This window comes from Diplotaxodon limnothrissa, linkage group LG16, assembly GCF_057381915.1.
Source record: "Diplotaxodon limnothrissa isolate DT_005_m linkage group LG16, D_limnothrissa_male_GT1.1, whole genome shotgun sequence".
Classification (NCBI taxonomy): Eukaryota; Metazoa; Chordata; class Actinopteri; order Cichliformes; family Cichlidae; genus Diplotaxodon; species Diplotaxodon limnothrissa.
In genome coordinates this window covers 33,161,031-33,186,821 of record NC_140611.1, presented here as the reverse complement: position 1 = coordinate 33,186,821, position 25,791 = coordinate 33,161,031, and the positions used below count along the sequence as shown (strand labels likewise).

Below are 25,791 nucleotides of genomic sequence, written 5' to 3'. Positions count from 1 at the left end.
CATATGGTAAATCTCATGTCTCTTAGTGGTCAGACAGCCAGCAGGAAGGGATGTGGTGTTTTTGCTGGATGGATCTGATGCTACTAGAAGTGGATTCCCAGCTATGAGAGACTTTGTCCAAAAACAAGTAGACACACTCAGCGTGGATGATGGCAAAGACCGTGTGTCGGTTGTTCAGTACAGCAGCGATCCAGCCGTCCAGTTCTATCTGAACACGTACACCACAAAAAGAGAGGTCCTTGACAGTGTCAGAGGTTTGAGGCACAAAGGCGGACGACCCCTCAACACTGGAGCAGCTCTCCGGTACTTGAGGGATAACGTCTTCACGGCCTCTGCCGGAAGCAGGCAGCCATCAGGAGTTCCGCAGGTCCTAATATTGATCACTGGTGGAAGATCATTTGACAGTATTGATGAACCAGCCTCTGCTCTCAAACAGCTGGGTGTCTTGACCATTGCAATTGGAACCCGAGGCTCTGACCCCAGAGAACTTCAGACCATAACTGGCGAGCCCAGTCATGCTGTATCTGTGTCTGAGTTCACTGACCTTCCCAATGTTCAAGAACAGCTCTCTTCTGTAATGAGCACAGTGCCAATGAGGGTCACACCTTTGACCCCAACAGTGACTGGTAAGAACATGACCCATCTTCAAAGTCCAGTATCATTGTAGGAAACAGTGTGAAAAGAAATCATTTGGTTTTGCTGTGTTTAATCAGCCAGTGGATTGTTTTTCCTTTTTTTTTTGTTCTGTTTTCGTTTTTGTTTCTTGTTTTTTTTATAAAATAGTTGTGGTTGTAAAGAAAGAGTTCAATTTTACCATGGTGCTTTTTAGCTGCAAAATATTTGATTGACCAAGTTAAACATATGGTAAATCTCATGTCTCTTAGTGGTCAGACAGCCAGCAGGAAGGGATGTGGTGTTTTTGCTGGATGGATCTGATGCTACTAGAAGTGGATTCCCAGCTATGAGAGACTTTGTCCAAAAACAAGTAGACACACTCAGTGTGGATGATGGCAAAGACCGTGTGTCGGTTGTTCAGTACAGCAGCGATCCAGCCGTCCAGTTCTATCTGAACACGTACACCACAAAAAGAGAGGTCCTTGACAGTGTCAGAGGTTTGAGGCACAAAGGCGGACGACCCCTCAACACTGGAGCAGCTCTCCGGTACTTGAGGGATAACGTCTTCACGGCCTCTGCCGGAAGCAGGCGGTCCTCAGGAGTTCCGCAGGTCCTAATATTGATCACTGGTGGAAGATCTTTTGACAGTATTGATGAACCAGCCTCTGCTCTCAAACAGCTGGGTGTCTTGACCATTGCAATTGGAACCCGAGGCTCTGACCCCAGAGAACTTCAGACCATAACTGGCGAGCCCAGTTATGCTCTATCTGTGTCTGAACTTACTGACCTACCCAAAGTGCAACAGCAACTTGAGTCCTCTGTGGAAGCTGCAGTTTTTGAAGTCACCCCAGAATTACCAACCGTAATTGGTACGTTGTCAGACACATCCTATTGCTGGCTCCAAAAGTTACTAATTTCAGCTACAGTGAGGAAAAGCAAATAAATGAATGTGATGTGTGTATAGGTTTTTTGTGCATTTCAAACCAGTTGGTAGCATGCTGTGGTCTTTCTAAAACAGAAGTAGGCCAGGCTAGTGTTGTTAAAATATTAGTGTGCCAGTGAAAGATAATCTCACAAGCTTTGTGAAAGGTTTTCATTTTTTTGTCCTACTGTCTTTTCTCAGCTTCACGTGACAGAAAAGATATTGTATTCCTTCTGGATGGTTCTGATGGCACAAGGAATGGCTTTCCTGCCATGCGTGATTTTGTAGAGAGAGTGGTGGAGAAAATCAATGTGGGAGAAAACAAAGACCATGTCTCTGTGGTCCAGTACAGCAGAGAACCAGAGGTCCATTTCTATCTGAACACATATACCACAAGGGAGGATGTGGTGGACTCGGTCAGAGGGCTTAGACACAGAGGAGGAAGACCCCTAAACACTGGGGCAGCTCTCCAATACGTCAGAGACAACGTCTTTACAAACTCCTCTGGAAGTAGACGCCTGCAGGGTGTCCCACAGATATTGATCTTACTAACTGGGGGAAGGTCTTTTGATAATGTAGATAGCCCAGGCTCAGCTCTCAAACAGCAAGGCATTTATGTGATTGGCATTGGAACTAGGACCTCAGATGCTAGAGAGCTGCAGAAAATATCATATGAGCCCAGTTATGCTCTGTCAGTGTCCGAGTTCACTGACCTTCCCAGTGTCCAAGAACAGCTCTCTTCTGTAATGAGCAAAGTGATAGTGAGGGCCACGCCCATGACACCAACAGTGACCGGTAAGAACGTGACTCCTTTGTAATCTCCAGTATCATGGTAGGAAACAGTGTGAAAAGAAACCAAATGTGATTTGCTGTGTTCAGTTAGCTAGTGGATTGTCTTTTTTTTTTTACAAAATAGTTGTGCTTGCGAAGAAAGAGTTCAATTTCAAGATGTTTCTCTTTAGCTGCAAAATATTTGATTGACCAAGTTAAACATATGGTAAATCTCATGTCTCTTAGTGGTCAGACAGCCAGCAGGAAGGGATGTGGTGTTTTTGCTGGATGGATCTGATGCTACTAGAAGTGGATTCCCAGCTATGAGAGACTTTGTCCAAAAACAAGTAGACACACTCAGTGTGGATGATGGCAAAGACCGTGTGTCGGTTGTTCAGTACAGCAGCGATCCAGCCGTCCAGTTCTATCTGAACACTTACACCACAAAAAGAGAGGTCCTTGACAGTGTCAGAGGTTTGAGGCACAAAGGCGGACGACCCCTCAACACTGGAGCAGCTCTCCGGTACTTGAGGGATAACGTCTTCACGGCCTCTGCCGGAAGCAGGCGGTCCTCAGGAGCTCCGCAGGTCCTAATATTGATCACTGGTGGAAGATCATTTGACAGTATTGATGAACCAGCCTCTGCTCTCAAACAGCTGGGTGTCTTGACCATTGCAATTGGAACCCGAGGCTCTGACCCCAGAGAACTTCAGACCATAACTGGCGAGCCCAGTCATGCTGTATCTGTGTCTGAGTTCACTGACCTTCCCAATGTTCAAGAACAGCTCTCTTCTGTAATGAGCACAGTGCCAATGAGGGTCACACCTTTGACCCCAACAGTGACTGGTAAGAACATGACCCATCTTCAAAGTCCAGTATCATTGTAGGAAACAGTGTGAAAAGAAATCATTTGGTTTTGCTGTGTTTAATCAGCCAGTGGATTGTTTTTCCTTTTTTTTTGTTCTGTTTTCGTTTTTGTTTCTTGTTTTTTTTATAAAATAGTTGTGGTTGTAAAGAAAGAGTTCAATTTTACCATGGTGCTTTTTAGCTGCAAAATATTTGATTGACCAAGTTAAACATATGGTAAATCTCATGTCTCTTAGTGGTCAGACAGCCAGCAGGAAGGGATGTGGTGTTTTTGCTGGATGGATCTGATGCTACTAGAAGTGGATTCCCAGCTATGAGAGACTTTGTCCAAAAACAAGTAGACACACTCAGTGTGGATGATGGCAAAGACCGTGTGTCGGTTGTTCAGTACAGCAGCGATCCAGCCGTCCAGTTCTATCTGAACACGTACACCACAAAAAGAGAGGTCCTTGACAGTGTCAGAGGTTTGAGGCACAAAGGCGGACGACCCCTCAACACTGGAGCAGCTCTCCGGTACTTGAGGGATAACGTCTTCACGGCCTCTGCCGGAAGCAGGCGGTCCTCAGGAGTTCCGCAGGTCCTAATATTGATCACTGGTGGAAGATCTTTTGACAGTATTGATGAACCAGCCTCTGCTCTCAAACAGCTGGGTGTCTTGACCATTGCAATTGGAACCCGAGGCTCTGACCCCAGAGAACTTCAGACCATAACTGGCGAGCCCAGTTATGCTCTATCTGTGTCTGAACTTACTGACCTACCCAAAGTGCAACAGCAACTTGAGTCCTCTGTGGAAGCTGCAGTTTTTGAAGTCACCCCAGAATTACCAACCGTAATTGGTACGTTGTCAGACACATCCTATTGCTGGCTCCAAAAGTTACTAATTTCAGCTACAGTGAGGAAAAGCAAATAAATGAATGTGATGTGTGTATAGGTTTTTTGTGCATTTCAAACCAGTTGGTAGCATGCTGTGGTCTTTCTAAAACAGAAGTAGGCCAGGCTAGTGTTGTTAAAATATTAGTGTGCCAGTGAAAGATAATCTCACAAGCTTTGTGAAAGGTTTTCATTTTTTTGTCCTACTGTCTTTTCTCAGCTTCACGTGACAGAAAAGATATTGTATTCCTTCTGGATGGTTCTGATGGCACAAGGAATGGCTTTCCTGCCATGCGTGATTTTGTAGAGAGAGTGGTGGAGAAAATCAATGTGGGAGAAAACAAAGACCATGTCTCTGTGGTCCAGTACAGCAGAGAACCAGAGGTCCATTTCTATCTGAACACATATACCACAAGGGAGGATGTGGTGGACTCGGTCAGAGGGCTTAGACACAGAGGAGGAAGACCCCTAAACACTGGGGCAGCTCTCCAATACGTCAGAGACAACGTCTTTACAAACTCCTCTGGAAGTAGACGCCTGCAGGGTGTCCCACAGATATTGATCTTACTAACTGGGGGAAGGTCTTTTGATAATGTAGATAGCCCAGGCTCAGCTCTCAAACAGCAAGGCATTTATGTGATTGGCATTGGAACTAGGACCTCAGATGCTAGAGAGCTGCAGAAAATATCATATGAGCCCAGTTATGCTCTGTCAGTGTCCGAGTTCACTGACCTTCCCAGTGTCCAAGAACAGCTCTCTTCTGTAATGAGCAAAGTGATAGTGAGGGCCACGCCCATGACACCAACAGTGACCGGTAAGAACGTGACTCCTTTGTAATCTCCAGTATCATGGTAGGAAACAGTGTGAAAAGAAACCAAATGTGATTTGCTGTGTTCAGTTAGCTAGTGGATTGTCTTTTTTTTTTTACAAAATAGTTGTGCTTGCGAAGAAAGAGTTCAATTTCAAGATGTTTCTCTTTAGCTGCAAAATATTTGATTGACCAAGTTAAACATATGGTAAATCTCATGTCTCTTAGTGGTCAGACAGCCAGCAGGAAGGGATGTGGTGTTTTTGCTGGATGGATCTGATGCTACTAGAAATGGATTCCCAGCTATGAGAGACTTTGTCCAAAAACAAGTAGACACACTCAGTGTGGATGATGGCAAAGACCGTGTGTCGGTTGTTCAGTACAGCAGCGATCCAGCCGTCCAGTTCTATCTGAACACGTACACCACAAAAAGAGAGGTCCTTGACAGTGTCAGAGGTTTGAGGCACAAAGGCGGACGACCCCTCAACACTGGAGCAGCTCTCCGGTACTTGAGGGATAACGTCTTCACGGCCTCTGCCGGAAGCAGGCAGCCATCAGGAGTTCCGCAGGTCCTAATATTGATCACTGGTGGAAGATCATTTGACAGTATTGATGAACCAGCCTCTGCTCTCAAACAGCTGGGTGTCTTGACCATTGCAATTGGAACCCGAGGCTCTGACCCCAGAGAACTTCAGACCATAACTGGCGAGCCCAGTCATGCTGTATCTGTGTCTGAGTTCACTGACCTTCCCAATGTTCAAGAACAGCTCTCTTCTGTAATGAGCACAGTGCCAATGAGGGTCACACCTTTGACCCCAACAGTGACTGGTAAGAACATGACCCATCTTCAAAGTCCAGTATCATTGTAGGAAACAGTGTGAAAAGAAACCAAATGTGATTTGCTGTGTTCAGTTAGCTAGTGGATTGTTTTTTTCTTTACAAAATAGTTGTGCTTGCGAAGAAAGAGTTCAATTTCAAGATGTTTCTCTTTAGCTGCAAAATATTTTATTGACCAAGTTAAACATATGGTAAATCTCATGTCTCTTAGTGGTCAGACAGCCAGCAGGAAGGGATGTGGTGTTTTTGCTGGATGGATCTGATGCTACTAGAAGTGGATTCCCAGCTATGAGAGACTTTGTCCAAAAACAAGTAGACACACTCAGCGTGGATGATGGCAAAGACCGTGTGTCGGTTGTTCAGTACAGCAGCGATCCAGCCGTCCAGTTCTATCTGAACACGTACACCACAAAAAGAGAGGTCCTTGACAGTGTCAGAGGTTTGAGGCACAAAGGCGGACGACCCCTCAACACTGGAGCAGCTCTCCGGTACTTGAGGGATAACGTCTTCACAGCCTCTGCCGGAAGCAGGCAGCCATCAGGAGTTCCGCAGGTCCTAATATTGATCACTGGTGGAAGATCATTTGACAGTATTGATGAACCAGCCTCTGCTCTCAAACAGCTGGGTGTCTTGACCATTGCAATTGGAACCCGAGGCTCTGACCCCAGAGAACTTCAGACCATAACTGGCGAGCCCAGTCATGCTGTATCTGTGTCTGAGTTCACTGACCTTCCCAATGTTCAAGAACAGCTCTCTTCTGTAATGAGCACAGTGCCAATGAGGGTCACACCTTTGACCCCAACAGTGACTGGTAAGAACATGACCCATCTTCAAAGTCCAGTATCATTGTAGGAAACAGTGTGAAAAGAAATCATTTGGTTTTGCTGTGTTTAATCAGCCAGTGGATTGTTTTTTCTTTTTTCTTGTTCTGTTTTCGTTTTTGTTTTTTCTTTTTTTTTACAAAATAGTTGTGGTTGTAAAGAAAGAGTTCAATTTTACCATGGTGCTTTTTAGCTGCAAAATATTTGATTGACCAAGTTAAACATATGGTAAATCTCATGTCTCTTAGTGGTCAGACAGCCAGCAGGAAGGGATGTGGTGTTTTTGCTGGATGGATCTGATGCTACTAGAAGTGGATTCCCAGCTATGAGAGACTTTGTCCAAAAACAAGTAGACACACTCAGTGTGGATGATGGCAAAGACCGTGTGTCGGTTGTTCAGTACAGCAGCGATCCAGCCGTCCAGTTCTATCTGAACACTTACACCACAAAAAGAGAGGTCCTTGACAGTGTCAGAGGTTTGAGGCACAAAGGCGGACGACCCCTCAACACTGGAGCAGCTCTCCGGTACTTGAGGGATAACGTCTTCACGGCCTCTGCCGGAAGCAGGCAGCCATCAGGAGTTCCGCAGGTTCTAATATTGATCACTGGTGGAAGATCATTTGACAGTATTGATGAACCAGCCTCTGCTCTCAAACAGCTGGGTGTCTTGACCATTGCAATTGGAACCCGAGGCTCTGACCCCAGAGAACTTCAGACCATAACTGGCGAGCCCAGTTATGCTCTATCTGTGTCTGAACTTACTGACCTACCCAAAGTGCAACAGCAACTTGAGTCCTCTGTGGAAGCTGCAGTTTTTGAAGTCACCCCAGAATTACCAACCGTAATTGGTACGTTGTCAGACACATCCTATTGCTGGCTCCAAAAATTACTAATTTCAGCTACAGTGAGGAAAAGCAAATAAATGAATGTGATGTGTGTATAGGTTTTTTGTGCATTTCAAACCAGTTGGTAGCATGCTGTGGTCTTTCTAAAACAGAAGTAGGCCAGGCTAGTGTTGTTAAAATATTAGTGTGCCAGTGAAAGATAATCTCACAAGCTTTGTGAAAGGTTTTCATTTTTTTGTCCTACTGTCTTTTCTCAGCTTCACGTGACAGAAAAGATATTGTATTCCTTCTGGATGGTTCTGATGGCACAAGGAATGGCTTTTCTGCCATGCGTGATTTTGTAGAGAGTGTGGTGGAGAAAATCAATGTGGGAGAAAACAAAGACCATGTCTCTGTGGTCCAGTACAGCAGAGAACCAGAGGTCCATTTCTATCTGAACACATATACCACAAGGGAGGATGTGGTGGACTCGGTTAGAGGGCTTAGACACAGAGGAGGAAGACCCCTAAACACTGGGGCAGCTCTCCAATACGTCAGAGACAACGTCTTTACAAACTCCTCTGGAAGTAGACGCCTGCAGGGTGTCCCACAGATATTGATCTTACTAACTGGGGGAAGGTCTTTTGACAATGTAGATAGCCCAGCCTCAGCTCTCAAACAGCAGGGCATTTATGTGATTGGCATTGGAACTAGGACCTCAGATGCTAGAGAGCTGCAGAAAATATCATATGAGCCCAGTTATGCTCTGTCAGTGTCCGAGTTCACTGACCTTCCCAGTGTCCAAGAACAGCTCTCTTCTGTAATGAGCAAAGTGATAGTGAGGGCCACGCCCATGACACCAACAGTGACCGGTAAGAACGTGACTCCTTTGTAATCTCCAGTATCATGGTAGGAAACAGTGTGAAAAGAAACCAAATGTGATTTGCTGTGTTCAGTTAGCTAGTGGATTGTGTTTTTCTTTACAAAATAGTTGTGCTTGCGAAGAAAGAGTTCAATTTCAAGATGTTTCTCTTTAGCTGCAAAATATTTGATTGACCAAGTTAAACATATGGTAAATCTCATGTCTCTTAGTGGTCAGACAGCCAGCAGGAAGGGATGTGGTGTTTTTGCTGGATGGATCTGATGCTACTAGAAGTGGATTCCCAGCTATGAGAGACTTTGTCCAAAAACAAGTAGACACACTCAGTGTGGATGATGGCAAAGACCGTGTGTCGGTTGTTCAGTACAGCAGTGATCCAGCCATCCAGTTCTATCTGAACACGTACACCACAAAAAGAGAGGTCCTTGACAGTGTCAGAGGTTTGAGGCACAAAGGCGGACGACCCCTCAACACTGGAGCAGCTCTCCGGTACTTGAGGGATAACGTCTTCACGGCCTCTGCCGGAAGCAGGCGGCCATCAGGAGTTCTGCAGGTCCTAATATTGATCACTGGTGGAAGATCATTTGACAGTATTGATGAACCAGCCTCTGCTCTCAAACAGCTGGGTGTCTTGACCATTGCAATTGGAACCCGAGGCTCTGACCCCAGAGAACTTCAGACCATAACTGGCGAGCCCAGTCATGCTGTATCTGTGTCTGAGTTCACTGACCTTCCCAATGTTCAAGAACAGCTCTCTTCTGTAATGAGCACAGTGCCAATGAGGGTCACACCTTTGACCCCAACAGTGACTGGTAAGAACATGACCCATCTTCAAAGTCCAGTATCATTGTAGGAAACAGTGTGAAAAGAAATCATTTGGTTTTGCTGTGTTTAATCAGCCAGTGGATTGTTTTTTCTTTTTTTTTGTTCTGTTTTCGTTTTTTGTTTTTTTTATAAAATAGTTGTGGTTGTAAAGAAAGTGTTCAATTTTACCATGGTGCTTTTTAGCTGCAAAATATTTGATTGACCAAGTTAAACATATGGTAAATCTCATGTCTCTTAGTGGTCAGACAGCCAGCAGGAAGGGATGTGGTGTTTTTGCTGGATGGATCTGATGCTACTAGAAGTGGATTCCCAGCTATGAGAGACTTTGTCCAAAAACAAGTAGACACACTCAGTGTGGATGATGGCAAAGACCGTGTGTCGGTTGTTCAGTACAGCAGTGATCCAGCCATCCAGTTCTATCTGAACACGTACACCACAAAAAGAGAGGTCCTTGACAGTGTCAGAGGTTTGAGGCACAAAGGCGGACGACCCCTCAACACTGGAGCAGCTCTCCGGTACTTGAGGGATAACGTCTTCACGGCCTCTGCCGGAAGCAGGCGGCCATCAGGAGTTCCGCAGGTCCTAATATTGATCACTGGTGGAAGATCATTTGACAGTATTGATGAACCAGCCTCTGCTCTCAAACAGCTGGGTGTCTTGACCATTGCAATTGGAACCCGAGGCTCTGACCCCAGAGAACTTCAGACCATAACTGGCGAGCCCAGTCATGCTGTATCTGTGTCTGAGTTCACTGACCTTCCCAATGTTCAAGAACAGCTCTCTTCTGTAATGAGCACAGTGCCAATGAGGGTCACACCTTTGACCCCAACAGTGACTGGTAAGAACATGACCCATCTTCAAAGTCCAGTATCATTGTAGGAAACAGTGTGAAAAGAAATCATTTGGTTTTGCTGTGTTTAATCAGCCAGTGGATTGTTTTTTCTTTTTTTTTGTTCTGTTTTCGTTTTTTGTTTTTTTTATAAAATAGTTGTGGTTGTAAAGAAAGTGTTCAATTTTACCATGGTGCTTTTTAGCTGCAAAATATTTGATTGACCAAGTTAAACATATGGTAAATCTCATGTCTCTTAGTGGTCAGACAGCCAGCAGGAAGGGATGTGGTGTTTTTGCTGGATGGATCTGATGCTACTAGAAGTGGATTCCCAGCTATGAGAGACTTTGTCCAAAAACAAGTAGACACACTCAGTGTGGATGATGGCAAAGACCGTGTGTCGGTTGTTCAGTACAGCAGCGATCCAGCCGTCCAGTTCTATCTGAACACTTACACCACAAAAAGAGAGGTCCTTGACAGTGTCAGAGGTTTGAGGCACAAAGGCGGACGACCCCTCAACACTGGAGCAGCTCTCCGGTACTTGAGGGATAACGTCTTCACGGCCTCTGCCGGAAGCAGGCAGCCATCAGGAGTTCCGCAGGTTCTAATATTGATCACTGGTGGAAGATCATTTGACAGTATTGATGAACCAGCCTCTGCTCTCAAACAGCTGGGTGTCTTGACCATTGCAATTGGAACCCGAGGCTCTGACCCCAGAGAACTTCAGACCATAACTGGCGAGCCCAGTTATGCTCTATCTGTGTCTGAACTTACTGACCTACCCAAAGTGCAACAGCAACTTGAGTCCTCTGTGGAAGCTGCAGTTTTTGAAGTCACCCCAGAATTACCAACCGTAATTGGTACGTTGTCAGACACATCCTATTGCTGGCTCCAAAAGTTACTAATTTCAGCTACAGTGAGGAAAAGCAAATAAATGAATGTGATGTGTGTATAGGTTTTTTGTGCATTTCAAACCAGTTGGTAGCATGCTGTGGTCTTTCTAAAACAGAAGTAGGCCAGGCTAGTGTTGTTAAAATATTAGTGTGCCAGTGAAAGATAATCTCACAAGCTTTGTGAAAGGTTTTCATTTTTTTGTCCTACTGTCTTTTCTCAGCTTCACGTGACAGAAAAGATATTGTATTCCTTCTGGATGGTTCTGATGGCACAAGGAATGGCTTTCCTGCCATGCGTGATTTTGTAGAGAGTGTGGTGGAGAAAATCAATGTGGGAGAAAACAAAGACCATGTCTCTGTGGTCCAGTACAGCAGAGAACCAGAGGTCCATTTCTATCTGAACACATATACCACAAGGGAGGATGTGGTGGACTCGGTCAGAGGGCTTAGACACAGAGGAGGAAGACCCCTAAACACTGGGGCAGCTCTCCAATACGTCAGAGACAACGTCTTTACAAACTCCTCTGGAAGTAGACGCCTGCAGGGTGTCCCACAGATATTGATCTTACTAACTGGGGGAAGGTCTTTTGACAATGTAGATAGCCCAGCCTCAGCTCTCACACAGCAGGGCATTTATGTGATTGGCATTGGAACTAGGACCTCAGATGCTAGAGAGCTGCAGAAAATATCATATGAGCCCAGTTATGCTCTGTCAGTGTCCGAGTTTACTGACCTTCCCAGTGTCCAAGAACAGCTCTCTTCTGTAATGAGCAAAGTGATAGTGAGGGCCACGCCCATGACACCAACAGTGACCGGTAAGAACGTGACTCCTTTGTAATCTCCAGTATCATGGTAGGAAACAGTGTGAAAAGAAACCAAATGTGATTTGCTGTGTTCAGTTAGCTAGTGGATTGTTTTTTTCTTTACAAAATAGTTGTGCTTGCGAAGAAAGAGTTCAATTTCAAGATGTTTCTCTTTAGCTGCAAAATATTTGATTGACCAAGTTAAACATATGGTAAATCTCATGTCTCTTAGTGGTCAGACAGCCAGCAGGAAGGGATGTGGTGTTTTTGCTGGATGGATCTGATGCTACTAGAAGTGGATTCCCAGCTATGAGAGACTTTGTCCAAAAACAAGTAGACACACTCAGTGTGGATGATGGCAAAGACCGTGTGTCGGTTGTTCAGTACAGCAGTGATCCAGCCATCCAGTTCTATCTGAACACGTACACCACAAAAAGAGAGGTCCTTGACAGTGTCAGAGGTTTGAGGCACAAAGGCGGACGACCCCTCAACACTGGAGCAGCTCTCCGGTACTTGAGGGATAACGTCTTCACGGCCTCTGCCGGAAGCAGGCGGCCATCAGGAGTTCCGCAGGTCCTAATATTGATCACTGGTGGAAGATCATTTGACAGTATTGATGAACCAGCCTCTGCTCTCAAACAGCTGGGTGTCTTGACCATTGCAATTGGAACCCGAGGCTCTGACCCCAGAGAACTTCAGACCATAACTGGCGAGCCCAGTCATGCTGTATCTGTGTCTGAGTTCACTGACCTTCCCAATGTTCAAGAACAGCTCTCTTCTGTAATGAGCACAGTGCCAATGAGGGTCACACCTTTGACCCCAACAGTGACTGGTAAGAACATGACCCATCTTCAAAGTCCAGTATCATTGTAGGAAACAGTGTGAAAAGAAATCATTTGGTTTTGCTGTGTTTAATCAGCCAGTGGATTGTTTTTTCTTTTTTTTTGTTCTGTTTTCGTTTTTTGTTTTTTTTATAAAATAGTTGTGGTTGTAAAGGAAGTGTTCAATTTTACCATGGTGCTTTTTAGCTGCAAAATATTTGATTGACCAAGTTAAACATATGGTAAATCTCATGTCTCTTAGTGGTCAGACAGCCAGCAGGAAGGGATGTGGTGTTTTTGCTGGATGGATCTGATGCTACTAGAAGTGGATTCCCAGCTATGAGAGACTTTGTCCAAAAACAAGTAGACACACTCAGTGTGGATGATGGCAAAGACCGTGTGTCGGTTGTTCAGTACAGCAGCGATCCAGCCGTCCAGTTCTATCTGAACACTTACACCACAAAAAGAGAGGTCCTTGACAGTGTCAGAGGTTTGAGGCACAAAGGCGGACGACCCCTCAACACTGGAGCAGCTCTCCGGTACTTGAGGGATAACGTCTTCACGGCCTCTGCCGGAAGCAGGCAGCCATCAGGAGTTCCGCAGGTTCTAATATTGATCACTGGTGGAAGATCATTTGACAGTATTGATGAACCAGCCTCTGCTCTCAAACAGCTGGGTGTCTTGACCATTGCAATTGGAACCCGAGGCTCTGACCCCAGAGAACTTCAGACCATAACTGGCGAGCCCAGTTATGCTCTATCTGTGTCTGAACTTACTGACCTACCCAAAGTGCAACAGCAACTTGAGTCCTCTGTGGAAGCTGCAGTTTTTGAAGTCACCCCAGAATTACCAACCGTAATTGGTACGTTGTCAGACACATCCTATTGCTGGCTCCAAAAGTTACTAATTTCAGCTACAGTGAGGAAAAGCAAATAAATGAATGTGATGTGTGTATAGGTTTTTTGTGCATTTCAAACCAGTTGGTAGCATGCTGTGGTCTTTCTAAAACAGAAGTAGGCCAGGCTAGTGTTGTTAAAATATTAGTGTGCCAGTGAAAGATAATCTTACAAGCTTTGTGAAAGGTTTTCATTTTTTTGTCCTACTGTCTTTTCTCAGCTTCACGTGACAGAAAAGATATTGTATTCCTTCTGGATGGTTCTGATGGCACAAGGAATGGCTTTCCTGCCATGCGTGATTTTGTAGAGAGAGTGGTGGAGAAAATCAATGTGGGAGAAAACAAAGACCATGTCTCTGTGGTCCAGTACAGCAGAGAACCAGAGGTCCATTTCTATCTGAACACATATACCACAAGGGAGGATGTGGTGGACTCGGTCAGAGGGCTTAGACACAGAGGAGGAAGACCCCTAAACACTGGGGCAGCTCTGCAATACGTCAGAGACAACGTCTTTACAAACTCCTCTGGAAGTAGACGCCTGCAGGGTGTCCCACAGATATTGATCTTACTAACTGGGGGAAGGTCTTTTGACAATGTAGATAGCCCAGCCTCAGCTCTCAAACAGCAGGGCATTTATGTGATTGGCATTGGAACTAGGACCTCAGATGCTAGAGAGCTGCAGAAAATATCATATGAGCCCAGTTATGCTCTGTCAGTGTCCGAGTTCACTGACCTTCCCAGTGTCCAAGAACAGCTCTCTTCTGTAATGAGCAAAGTGATAGTGAGGGCCACGCCCATGACACCAACAGTGACCGGTAAGAACGTGACTCCTTTGTAATCTCCAGTATCATGGTAGGAAACAGTGTGAAAAGAAACCAAATGTGATTTGCTGTGTTCAGTTAGCTAGTGGATTGTTTTTTTCTTTACAAAATAGTTGTGCTTGCGAAGAAAGAGTTCAATTTCAAGATGTTTCTCTTTAGCTGCAAAATATTTGATTGACCAAGTTAAACATATGGTAAATCTCATGTCTCTTAGTGGTCAGACAGCCAGCAGGAAGGGATGTGGTGTTTTTGCTGGATGGATCTGATGCTACTAGAAGTGGATTCCCAGCTATGAGAGACTTTGTCCAAAAACAAGTAGACACACTCAGTGTGGATGATGGCAAAGACCGTGTGTCGGTTGTTCAGTACAGCAGTGATCCAGCCATCCAGTTCTATCTGAACACGTACACCACAAAAAGAGAGGTCCTTGACAGTGTCAGAGGTTTGAGGCACAAAGGCGGACGACCCCTCAACACTGGAGCAGCTCTCCGGTACTTGAGGGATAACGTCTTCACGGCCTCTGCCGGAAGCAGGCGGCCATCAGGAGTTCCGCAGGTCCTAATATTGATCACTGGTGGAAGATCATTTGACAGTATTGATGAACCAGCCTCTGCTCTCAAACAGCTGGGTGTCTTGACCATTGCAATTGGAACCCGAGGCTCTGACCCCAGAGAACTTCAGACCATAACTGGCGAGCCCAGTCATGCTGTATCTGTGTCTGAGTTCACTGACCTTCCCAATGTTCAAGAACAGCTCTCTTCTGTAATGAGCACAGTGCCAATGAGGGTCACACCTTTGACCCCAACAGTGACTGGTAAGAACATGACCCATCTTCAAAGTCCAGTATCATTGTAGGAAACAGTGTGAAAAGAAATCATTTGGTTTTGCTGTGTTTAATCAGCCAGTGGATTGTTTTTTCTTTTTTTTTGTTCTGTTTTCGTTTTGTTTTTTGTTTTTTTTATAAAATAGTTGTGGTTGTAAAGAAAGAGTTCACTTTTACCATGGTGCTTTTTAGCTGCAAAATATTTGATTGACCAAGTTAAACATATGGTAAATCTCATGTCTCTTAGTGGTCAGACAGCCAGCAGGAAGGGATGTGGTGTTTTTGCTGGATGGATCTGATGCTACTAGAAGTGGATTCCCAGCTATGAGAGACTTTGTCCAAAAACAAGTAGACACACTCAGTGTGGCTGATGGCAAAGACCGTGTGTCGGTTGTTCAGTACAGCAGCGATCCAGCCGTCCAGTTCTATCTTAACACGTACACCACAAAAAGAGAGGTCCTTGACAGTGTCAGAGGTTTGAGGCACAAAGGCGGACGACCCCTCAACACTGGAGCAGCTCTCCGGTACTTGAGGGATAACGTCTTCACGGCCTCTGCCGGAAGCAGGCGGCCCTCAGGAGTTCCGCAGGTCCTAATATTGATCACTGGTGGAAGATCATTTGACAGTATTGATGAACCAGCCTCTGCTCTCAAACAGCTGGGTGTCTTGACCATTGCAATTGGAACCCGAGGCTCTGACCCCAGAGAACTTCAGACCATAACTGGCGAGCCCAGTTATGCTCTATCTGTGTCTGAACTTACTGACCTACCCAAAGTGCAACAGCAACTTGAGTCCTCTGTGGAAGCTGCAGTTTTTGAAGTCAGCCCAGAATTATCAACCGTAATTGGTACGTTGTCAGACACATCCTATTGCTGGCTCCAAAAGTTGCTAATTTCAGCTACAGTGAGGAAAAGCAAATAAATGAATGTGATGTTTGTATAGGTTTTTTGTGCATTTCAAACCAGTTGGTAGCATGCTGTGGTCTTTCTAAAACAGAAGTAGGCCAGGCTAGTGTTGTTAAAATATTAGTGTGCCAGTGAAAGATAATTTCACAAGCTTTGTGAAAGGTTTTCATTTTTTTGTCCTACTGTCTTTTCTCAGCTTCACGTGTCATAAAAGATATTGTATTCCTTCTGGATGGTTCTGATGGCACAAGGAATGGCTTTCCTGCCATGCGTGATTTTGTAGAGAGAGTGGTGGAGAAAATCAATGTGGGAGAAAACAAAGACCATGTCTCTGTGGTCCAGTACAGCAGAGAACCAGGGGTCCATTTCTATCTGAACACATATACCACAAGGGAGGATGTGGTGGACTCGGTCAGAGGGCTTAGACACAGAGGAGGAAGACCCCTAAACACTGGGGCAGCTCTCCAATACGTCAGAGACAACGTCTTTACAAACTCCTCTGGAAGTAGACGCCTGCAGGGTGTCCCACAGATATTGATCTTACTAACTGGGGGAAGGTCTTTTGACAATGTAGATAGCCCAGCCTCAGCTCTCAAACAGCAGGGCATTTATGTGATTGGCATTGGAACTAGGACCTCAGATGCTAGAGAGCTGCAGAAAATATCATATGAGCCCAGTTATGCTCTGTCAGTGTCCGAGTTCACTGACCTTCCCAGTGTCCAAGAACAGCTCTCTTCTGTAATGAGCAAAGTGATAGTGAGGGCCACACCCATGACACCAACAGTGACCGGTAAGAACGTGACTCCTTTGTAATCTCCAGTATCATGGTAGGAAACAGTGTGAAAAGAAACCAAATGTGATTTGCTGTGTTCAGTTAGCTAGTGGATTGTCTTTTTTTTTTTAAAATAGTTGTGCTTGCGAAGAAAGAGTTCAATTTCAAGATGTTTCTCTTTAGCTGCAAAATATTTGATTGACCAAGTTAAACATATGGTAAATCTCATGTCTCTTAGTGGTCAGACAGCCAGCAGGAAGGGATGTGGTGTTTTTGCTGGATGGATCTGATGCTACTAGAAGTGGATTCCCAGCTATGAGAGACTTTGTCCAAAAACAAGTAGACACACTCAGTGTGAATGATGGCAAAGACCGTGTGTCAGTTGTTCAGTACAGCAGCGATCCAGCCGTCCAGTTCTATCTGAACACTTACACCACAAAAAGAGAGGTCCTTGACAGTGTCAGAGGTTTGAGGCACAAAGGCGGACGACCCCTCAACACTGGAGCAGCTCTCCGGTACTTGAGGGATAACGTCTTCACGGCCTCTGCCGGAAGCAGGCGGCCATCAGGAGTTCCGCAGGTCCTAATATTGATCACTGGTGGAAGATCATTTGACAGTATTGATGAACCAGCCTCTGCTCTCAAACAGCTGGGTGTCTTGACCATTGCAATTGGAACCCGAGGCTCTGACCCCAGAGAACTTCAGACCATAACTGGCGAGCCCAGTCATGCTGTATCTGTGTCTGAGTTCACTGACCTTCCCAATGTTCAAGAACAGCTCTCTTCTGTATTGAGCACAGTGCCAATGAGGGTCACACCTTTGACCCCAACAGTGACTGGTAAGAACATGACCCATCTTCAAAGTCCAGTATCATTGTAGGAAACAGTGTGAAAAGAAATCATTTGGTTTTGCTGTGTTTAATCAGCCAGTGGATTGTTTTTTCTTTTTTTTTAGTTCTTTTTTTGTTTGTTTTTTTACAAAATAGTTGTGGTTGTAAAGAAAGAGTTCACTTTTACCATGGTGCTTTTTAGCTGCAAAATATTTGATTGACCAAGTTAAACATATGGTAAATCTCATGTCTCTTAGTGGTCAGACAGCCAGCAGGAAGGGATGTGGTGTTTTTGCTGGATGGATCTGATGCTACTAGAAGTGGATTCCCAGCTATGAGAGACTTTGTCCAAAAACAAGTAGACACACTCAGTGTGGATGATGGCAAAGACCGTGTGTCGGTTGTTCAGTACAGCAGCGATCCAGCCGTCCAGTTCTATCTGAACACTTACACCACAAAAAGAGAGGTCCTTGACAGTGTCAGAGGTTTGAGGCACAAAGGCGGACGACCCCTCAACACTGGAGCAGCTCTCCGGTATTTGAAGGATAACGTCTTCACGGCCTCTGCCGGAAGCAGGCGACCATCAGGAGTTCCGCAGGTCCTAATATTGATCACTGGTGGAAGATCATTTGACAGTATTGATGAACCAGCCTCTGCTCTCAAACAGCTGGGTGTCTTGACCATTGCAATTGGAACCCGAGGCTCTGACCCCAGAGAACTTCAGACCATAACTGGCGAGCCCAGTTATGCTCTATCTGTGTCTGAACTTACTGACCTACCCAAAGTGCAACAGCAACTTGAGTCCTCTGTGGAGGTTGCAGTTATTGAAGTCACCCCAGAATTACCAACCATAATTGGTACGTTGTCAGACACATCCTAATGCTGGCTCCAAAAGTTACTAATTTCAGCTACAGTGAGGAAAAGCAAATAAATGAATGTGATTTTCTGGTGCATTTCAAACCAGTTGGAAGCATGCTTTGGTCTTTCTTAAACAGAAGTTGGCCAGGCTATTGTCTTTAAGACTTTGAGAACATAGTATGATCGTCTGAACTTCTGTGAGAACACAGAACTTTCCATCATCTGCTTTAAGCTACGATATTTAATTTTTTGTCAATCACTCTTTTGAACTTCTTATTGTTGAAGTTCATTTTAAATTGTCTTTTGAGGCTGCAGTTTTCATTATTATCCCCCAGCCACCAATCTTATTTAGTTTGTTATCCATTAAACCAACGATTCTTTCACTGCTATTTTCACCAAATAACCTCACGTCTTTTACATCTGTAGAATTTGTCACTTTTTGAACTACTATAGTTAAAAGCATTTAATAATATAAATCATTATACATGAAATGAATCAATTTGTCACATGCCATGTGCCAACATGCAGAGTAGTTGCCTAAATTCTAGCCCCACTCATTTCTTTTATCTCATAATGCCATTAAAAGTGTTATAAATGATTAATAATGCATATGAATTCTAACTGATTACAATGCTGAGGCTCCACCGATGAAGACAGTTTGCAATCAAAAGTGATTGAGTCCCTTGTATAACTCACAGACACACACATACTTTAATGCAGGTAACATGTAAGCTCTAGAAAACATGTTGCTATCTATACAAATTTATCTATACTGTAGAGATCTCTGGATAACCAGGATATCTTACTGTTAACCAATGATCCTTAAAACCAAGTCAACTCCAGTTTTCTTTTCACCACTGTAGCCAGGCTGACAATTAGTCAGAGCTCTGTTGAGCTCTTATTCTTTGAGACTGTTCAATAAAGTCCTGCAATTAAACTTAAATAGGATCTGTCTGTCTCTCTGAATATACCCACAAACATGTTTAACAGATCATTTTCATAACTTGAAAGTCCATCCATCCATCCATCTTCATCCGCTTTGTCCGGGGCCGGGTCGCGGGGGCAGCAGCCTAAGCAAAGAGGCCCAGACCTCCCTCTCCCCAGCCACCTCCTCCAGCTTATCCGGGGGAATACCAAGGCGTTCCCAGGCCAGCCGAGAGATATAATCTCTCCAGCGTGTCCTGGGTCTGCCCCGGGGCCTCCTCCCGGTGGGACATGCCTGGAACACCTCACCCAGGAGGCGCCCAACTTGAAAGTCAAATATAAATTTAATTTCAAAAACTTATGTACAAATTTTGCAAACAACATAAATATATACATAACTATTTACATTAAAATGCAGGCAATGTCTCAGGCATTTTTTGTGCAGTGATTTACAAACCAATAATGTATTACAATAGATGCCACAAGACAGATCAAACGTTCTTGTCCAGTCATTTTTGACCAGGATACGTCCTTTAATGTGCATATTCAGCACATTAAATTTATTGCAGCAATTGTGCAATAAATGAATAAACAAAAATAAAAACATCAAGTCTCGGAGTGATGCTGACAAACTAGTTATTGAATTTATTACTCCTAGGCTGGACTATTGTAATTAATTAGTGTTGCGCTGTCCTAAAAACTTCCTGGATCAGGTGACCTTGAATCCTCCGTTAGTTATGCTGCAACAGCTTTAGGCTGCTGGGTGACGTAAAATTATGTTGTTGTTTTGTTTTTTTAAATATAGAGCTCTCAAGAATGTTTGATTATCAGAAGAACATTTTAAAAGGGCCTTCTTTTCATTCATTTGGGGTCATACCTAAAGTCTAATTTTTTTGAGTTTCTCATTTGGAGAACCGGTGTTGAAATGTAAAATTTTCGTAATTTGATCTAATTTGGGGTTTTATGAAACTTTCTAGCTGAAAGTTTTGAAAAACTTGGAAATGAGTAAGATATATTAAGAGATATACAACTTTTTTTTTGTCAAAAACAGGAAAAAAGTGACTTATTTCTTCGAATATGCACCAGAATCTTCATGATAAAAAAAGATGTAGGCTCAATTTACCACCAATACGACCATTTTATTGTCATACATTGATGAAACTGAGCCTAATATCAACTTCTGTCTTTTCCAGCTGCATCACAGGGCCCCAAGAAGGATGTCGTGTTCCTCGTTGATGGATCTGATGGCGTTGGAAGGGAATTTCCAATCATCCAGGAGTTTATCCGCAGGGTCGTCGAGAGTCTCAATGTGGGCGAAAATAAAATCCGTGTTGGTGTGGTCCAGTATGGTGACACTGCTCGGGCTAATATGTATTTAAACACACATACAACCAAAGAAGGTGTTTTGAATGGCATCAAGGGAATGAGGAAGCAAGGTGGAACACAACGTAACCTGGGTCAGGCCTTACAGTTTCTCAATCAGGATATTCTGACAGCAGCACGGGGTAGCAGAAAACAGGATGGTGTTCCACAATTTGTTATTGTTGTGTCTAGTGGGCCTTCTACAGATGATGTCCGTCGTGCAGCTTCTTCTCTTAAACAATCTAGAGTTCTTCCATTCAGCATTGGGACCAGGGATGTGAACCCCACAGAGCTGAGGGTGGTGTCGTATATCTCCAATTACGCCCACGTAATAGATGACCTTCCTGGCCTGTACACAGTTCAAGAAGAATTAATCAACAAACTCACTGAGCTGTCAGATGATGACATCAGCAGGTTGCGTCCAGAGTTCCCAACTTATGAAGGTAAATTGAATTTAATAAAATCTACAGGTTAACACAGTCCTCATTTATATTATTACTGTGTTACTACTATATTAAAGCTAGAATTATACCCCAAATCATACTGTATGTTATATATATTTATCTGTGTACACTATTAGGAACTCTCCATTCAGGATTAGTAATCAGACTGTGTTATTTTGCTTCTATTCCTTTCAAGCACCAGTACCATCTGTACCCACAGGAGGAGAAAAAAGGGATGTTGTATTTCTTATTGATGGCACAACAGCAGTGCGTAGTGAATTCCCTTCCATCCGTGATATGATAGGAAGAGTTGTGGAGAAGCTGGATGTAGGACTGGATAAGGTCCGAGTTTCAGTGGTTCAGTACAGCGATGATCCAAAGATAGAATTTCTATTGAATGCACACTCAACAAAAAATGAAGTGCTCCAGGCCGTGTCGAGACTTCGAAACAAAGGTGGAAATAATCTAAACACAGGACGTGCTCTCGAGTTTGTCGCCAGAAGAGTCTACCAGAGATCAGGCGGAAGCCGTCTTGAGGAACGTGTGCCTCAATTCCTCATTCTAGTTACGGCTGGCAAATCTACTGATGATGTATCCAGCTCAGCCAATGAACTCAAGAAAAGCCTGATAGCACCTCTGGCCATTGGTACAAGAAATGCAGACCAAGATGAACTGAGACAGATTTCCATGAAGCCAGAGCTTGTGTATACAGTTGACAGCTTGAGAGATTTTTCAAAGGTGGAAAAACAGCTTATTGATTCAGTCAAGAAAATATCCACCGATGATATCACTGAAATTTATACTCGTGTCCCAGAAGGTAAGAAATAGTGTGTAATCATTCTGTATATTTAAGACTCCAATTAAGTTCAACTGAAAGTGCTAAAGGCAGTTACTGATTGTCTACATCATTTGCTTTTTATAATTTACCTTCACTGTTATGGAGGCATTTCTTTCCTTATGTTGTGTTTTTTTTTTTTTTCAGTCATTCTAGATCTCGGGAAAAAGGACATTATTTTCCTAATTGATGGCTCAGATAATACAGATTCTGAAGGGATTGCTCACATCCGTGACTTCATCCTCAAAATTGTTGAACAACTTGATGTGCAGCCCGATAAAATTCGTGTCGCTCTTGTCCAGTATGCAGACAAAGTTAAAACTGAATTTTCGCTCAATTCACACAACAACAAGGCAGCTGTTTCCTCTGCTATCAGAAGACTCCGTCAGATGGGTGGACGATCGTCAGACCTGGCTGATGCTATTGATCACGTTCTGCGCTTTGAGTTAAACTCTTTTGCTGGTGCTCGACCAACTGAGGCCTCCCAGCATCTTGTGGTTCTCACAGGTGGACGTTCACCCCAAGATGTTTCCCTCTATGGACCTTTGCTCAAGACCTCCCGAGTTAACTGTATTGGTATTGGTGCTGATCGTGCTGACACAAGGCAACTGATGAGTATTTCCAAGAGCTCCGCTGATGTCATTCAGGTTTCTAAGTTCTCAAACCTGCCAACAATAAAGGACAAGTTTATTAACAGGTTGAATGTTGTTGAGGATACACCAGGATATGACACTCCAAGTAAGTAACACTAAAATGTACTCATTTTACAGGGCCTAGAATGATTAGGACGTGTTGTGGATTTGGACTAAAAACCAAGGTAAATATTTTCAATATAAACATATCTTAACATATCTGTATTTCCCTTCTTGTAGCACCAGGCCTGCCTCCATCTAAAAAGGCTGATATAGTGTTTTTGGTGGATGGCTCCATTAATGTGGGCCGTGAGGACTTCAAAGAAATCATGATTTTTATCAACAACTTAATTGATCTGTTCTTCACTGAGAGAGATAACTTACAGATTGGCTTGGCACATTATGCTGAAGATGTCAATGATGGCTTTTACCTCAACACATACAGTAACAGGGATGATATACTAAATGCTCTTGGTCAAATAGAGTACAAAGGTGGACGCAGACTGAACACCGGTGCAGCCCTTCGCACTATTCAAGATGTTTACTTTTCTAAACAAAGGGGCAGTAGGGCTGATGAGGGCACTCCTCAAATTCTTATAACTGTCACTGGAGGAAACTCAGCTGATGACAGTAAATCAGCAGTGCTTGGCTTGAAGAATAAAGGTGTGAGAGTCTTTGCAGTGGGAGTGGGCAACATTCAGAATGAGTTGGAAAACCTGGCAAGTGAACCTTCCATGGTGGCTCGAGCAAGTACCGTTCAGGAACTCTCAGAGCTCAATGAACAAATCCTGGAAACTCTGGATGATGAAGTAAAAGGGAAGCTGTGTGTCGGTGCGAAAGAACTTGCTAAAAGTAAGAGAAGTAATATTATGTGTTTCTTGCTTGTCGATGATACATTAAATTAAATGATTAAAGGTTGTCACATGATTTGGGGTGACCAAAAGTGTCTAAGGTAAAATAATATTATGTTTTACAGCCTCCAATATAGAAGTGTTGGTCGGATTTGATGTGTCCGCCCAGAATATTTTCAGTTCTCAGACCAACCTCCAGAGCAAGATGGAGGCTATTTTGCAGAGGATTTCCAAAATGGCATCCATTAGCTGCTCCGATGGGCAGATTCCATCTGTACAAGTGGGCATGCTGGCCATGGATTCTGCTTCTGAGCCGGTCCAGCTGGACTTCACAACAAATCCAGATGAGTTATTTGAGGCTTTCAGAGCTTTGCGGAGTCGTGGCCCCTTTGTTCTCAATGGCAAGACCATATCAGCTTACACCAACAGATTCAAAGTCAGACAGGATGACACTGTCAAGGTTAGTTACTCAAATATACTAAAGTAGAAATGGCCCAAGCAGTTTACATGTGTCGGTGTCAGGGCTATTCTAGGAATATTTCAATATCTGCTAAAATAATGTATATCTCAAGTTGATGTTGAAAATGTCATGTATTGTCACAAGAGTCATAAAATTTCTCTTGTGCATTTGCTTCAACTGGTGCACTTCTTAGTTAACGTTTCATTCATGTATTAATAATCTGACTTGATTGGTTTAGCAACTTAGTGTAATTATTGAGCTGAGTTAGTTTGACCTATAGACATTGCCGACAAAACTCAAAAAAACCCAAAACAAAACAAGCAAAAAAACAAAGAAACCCCAAAACAAAACAAAAAAACACAAACAAACCAAAAGCTTTTTTTAGGTTGTTGGTTTTTACCTGGGACACCATATACCATCAGAATAGCTTTAGTATGCCATGACCTTGAATCTTTCCTGGAGCTAAAGTAAAAATTTCACATGAAATCAGCCAGATCCCCTCATTGTTGGGGTCAGTTGTTTAGGTTTGTCCTTGAATTAGTCACTGCCAGTGTATATTAATTGTATTTTTTTAATATTAAAGAATAAGATCAAGGCTAAAAAACCTTTTTGCCAAACTTTAGAGTTTAAACTTTAGAGTTTATACAGTGAAAAGACTATTGGAAACTTGAAAATTAAGAAAGTATAAAACTTGTATTTTTGCTATTTTCCCCTGAAGGTTGTTATTCATCTGACTGATGGTATTGATGCTCCATATGCTGAAATGAAAAGGCGAGTTGAGGAGCTTCGGCTGTCAGGTAAAAAGATGATGAAACATAAAGTGCACTCAGGTATTATCTATCCTGAAATCGCAAAGGTAATTAGTGAACTTAAATATGTTGCGTTTTGGAAAACAGGAGTGAACAGTTTCATTCTGGTTGGGTTGGAGGGGGTACCCAATTTGGAAGAGGCGTCGCTATTAGAATTTGGTCGTGGCTTCAGGTACACAAGACCCTTAAGACTGAATATCATGGACTTGGACTATGAGCTTCTGGAAGAACTGGTGGGTACTGATGATTAATACATAAAAACTATGCCTTTCATTTATGACACCCATAAACTGAAAATGCTTTCTTTTACTGCACAGGACAACATTGCAGAAAGAGAGATCTGTGGAGTGCCATGCAAATGTACTGGCAACAGAGGAGACAGAGGAGGAGTTGGACAGCCTGGATCTAAGGTATCTTATCCTAAAAAATACCCCTCAGTTATACTTGGAGATTTTGTTTTTAATTACAAAGCTTATATATGTTTTGTTTTTGTCTGTCAGGGTGGTCCAGGATTGTCAGGAAGTCAAGGACATCCTGGAGATGAAGGTGGACCTGTAAGTTTGAATGTTTTGTTTATGGTTGTTGTTCTATTATCTTCTTCATTTATCACCTCTCTGTGTCCTTTCTTAAGATTCTGTTCTGTGGTATTTTGTCAGTGAATTTTGTTGTCATGTTCTGTTAATACAGGGAGAACGGGGTCCTCCTGGTGTGAATGGAACCCAGGGTTTCCAAGGATGTCCTGGCCAGAGAGGTGTCAAGGTAAGCCCTTTAATATTAACCCTGCCATTCAAGTTGTATGGTTTAATTGTTATATATTGTTTTGTTCGTGAATACAATAATCTAACACTCTTTATTTCTATTTAGGGGTCTCGTGGATACTCAGGAGAAAAGGTACGTTTCTTTCTTTCTTTCTTTCTTACATTCTGACAAAAAAAGGCTAACCCACTGCCCCCTTATTTCAGGGTGAAGCTGGAGAACTTGGTCTTGATGGCATCAATGGAGAAGAGGTGAGTCATGTATTTTGTCTTTTATGCTATGTGTTCCATATATTAACAATTAATCATACAAAATCATATAAAATTATCAGCTTTAAAGGCTGTGTTTGATTTGGTTTTAGGGCAAAAGTGGTGTGGCTGGGCCCCCTGGAGAAAGAGGAAACCCTGGCAGAAGAGTGAGTGACTAGATG

General features: G+C 43.5%; 7 protein-coding genes across 11 annotated transcripts in view; all 7 read left to right on the top strand.

The window, feature by feature from the left end:
• The window catches only part of LOC146616506 (collagen alpha-3(VI) chain-like), a 104,409-nt gene that overhangs the window by 63,281 nt on the left and 15,337 nt on the right, over positions 1-25,791 (top strand). For all 3 annotated transcript variants that reach the window (XM_085375164.1, XM_085375163.1, XM_085375162.1), the window contains 13 exons: positions 20,407-21,018; positions 21,215-21,835; positions 22,001-22,591; positions 22,726-23,337; positions 23,462-23,796; positions 24,515-24,593; positions 24,693-24,838; positions 24,923-25,015; positions 25,106-25,159; positions 25,293-25,364; positions 25,470-25,496; positions 25,568-25,612; positions 25,723-25,776. In XM_085375164.1, coding sequence (XP_085231290.1) covers positions 20,407-21,018; positions 21,215-21,835; positions 22,001-22,591; positions 22,726-23,337; positions 23,462-23,796; positions 24,515-24,593; positions 24,693-24,838; positions 24,923-25,015; positions 25,106-25,159; positions 25,293-25,364; positions 25,470-25,496; positions 25,568-25,612; positions 25,723-25,776 — 3,341 coding nt within the window. The remainder of the gene's footprint in view (positions 1-20,406; positions 21,019-21,214; positions 21,836-22,000; positions 22,592-22,725; positions 23,338-23,461; positions 23,797-24,514; positions 24,594-24,692; positions 24,839-24,922; positions 25,016-25,105; positions 25,160-25,292; positions 25,365-25,469; positions 25,497-25,567; positions 25,613-25,722; positions 25,777-25,791) is intronic.
• On the top strand, positions 104-2,421 carry LOC146616512 (collagen alpha-3(VI) chain-like). The gene is made up of 3 exons (XM_085375177.1): positions 104-626; positions 885-1,484; positions 1,739-2,421. Exons 1-3 carry the CDS (start codon positions 104-106, stop codon positions 2,353-2,355), a joined length of 1,740 nt encoding a protein of 579 aa, XP_085231303.1. The 3' UTR covers positions 2,356-2,421.
• LOC146616511 (collagen alpha-3(VI) chain-like) lies at positions 2,632-4,948 on the top strand. The gene is made up of 3 exons (XM_085375185.1): positions 2,632-3,154; positions 3,427-4,011; positions 4,266-4,948. Exons 1-3 carry the CDS (start codon positions 2,632-2,634, stop codon positions 4,880-4,882), a joined length of 1,725 nt encoding a protein of 574 aa, XP_085231311.1. The 3' UTR covers positions 4,883-4,948.
• Positions 5,159-8,323, top strand: LOC146616510 (collagen alpha-3(VI) chain-like). Of its 2 annotated transcripts, XM_085375186.1 has the most exons (3): positions 5,979-6,501; positions 6,775-7,359; positions 7,614-8,323. In XM_085375186.1, exons 1-3 carry the CDS (start codon positions 5,979-5,981, stop codon positions 8,228-8,230), a joined length of 1,725 nt encoding a protein of 574 aa, XP_085231312.1. In that variant the 3' UTR covers positions 8,231-8,323. The 2 variants fall into 2 exon arrangements, with proteins under 2 accessions (XP_085231313.1, XP_085231312.1); XM_085375187.1 differs by lacking the exons at positions 6,775-7,359; positions 7,614-8,323 and adding an exon at positions 5,159-5,681 and having other exon boundaries at positions 5,902-6,542.
• Positions 8,505-11,666, top strand: LOC146616509 (collagen alpha-3(VI) chain-like). 2 transcript variants are annotated; one of them, XM_085375188.1, is made up of 3 exons: positions 9,356-9,878; positions 10,145-10,729; positions 10,984-11,666. In XM_085375188.1, exons 1-3 carry the CDS (start codon positions 9,356-9,358, stop codon positions 11,598-11,600), a joined length of 1,725 nt encoding a protein of 574 aa, XP_085231314.1. In that variant the 3' UTR covers positions 11,601-11,666. The 2 variants fall into 2 exon arrangements, with proteins under 2 accessions (XP_085231315.1, XP_085231314.1); XM_085375189.1 differs by lacking the exons at positions 10,145-10,729; positions 10,984-11,666 and adding an exon at positions 8,505-9,027 and having other exon boundaries at positions 9,279-9,919.
• On the top strand, positions 11,875-14,186 carry LOC146616508 (collagen alpha-3(VI) chain-like). The gene is made up of 3 exons (XM_085375167.1): positions 11,875-12,397; positions 12,649-13,248; positions 13,503-14,186. Exons 1-3 carry the CDS (start codon positions 11,875-11,877, stop codon positions 14,117-14,119), a joined length of 1,740 nt encoding a protein of 579 aa, XP_085231293.1. The 3' UTR covers positions 14,120-14,186.
• LOC146616507 (collagen alpha-3(VI) chain-like) lies at positions 14,394-16,709 on the top strand. Its single transcript, XM_085375166.1, has 3 exons — positions 14,394-14,916; positions 15,188-15,772; positions 16,027-16,709. The coding sequence occupies exons 1-3, from the start codon at positions 14,394-14,396 to the stop codon at positions 16,641-16,643; spliced, it is 1,725 nt and encodes a 574-aa protein (XP_085231292.1). The 3' UTR covers positions 16,644-16,709.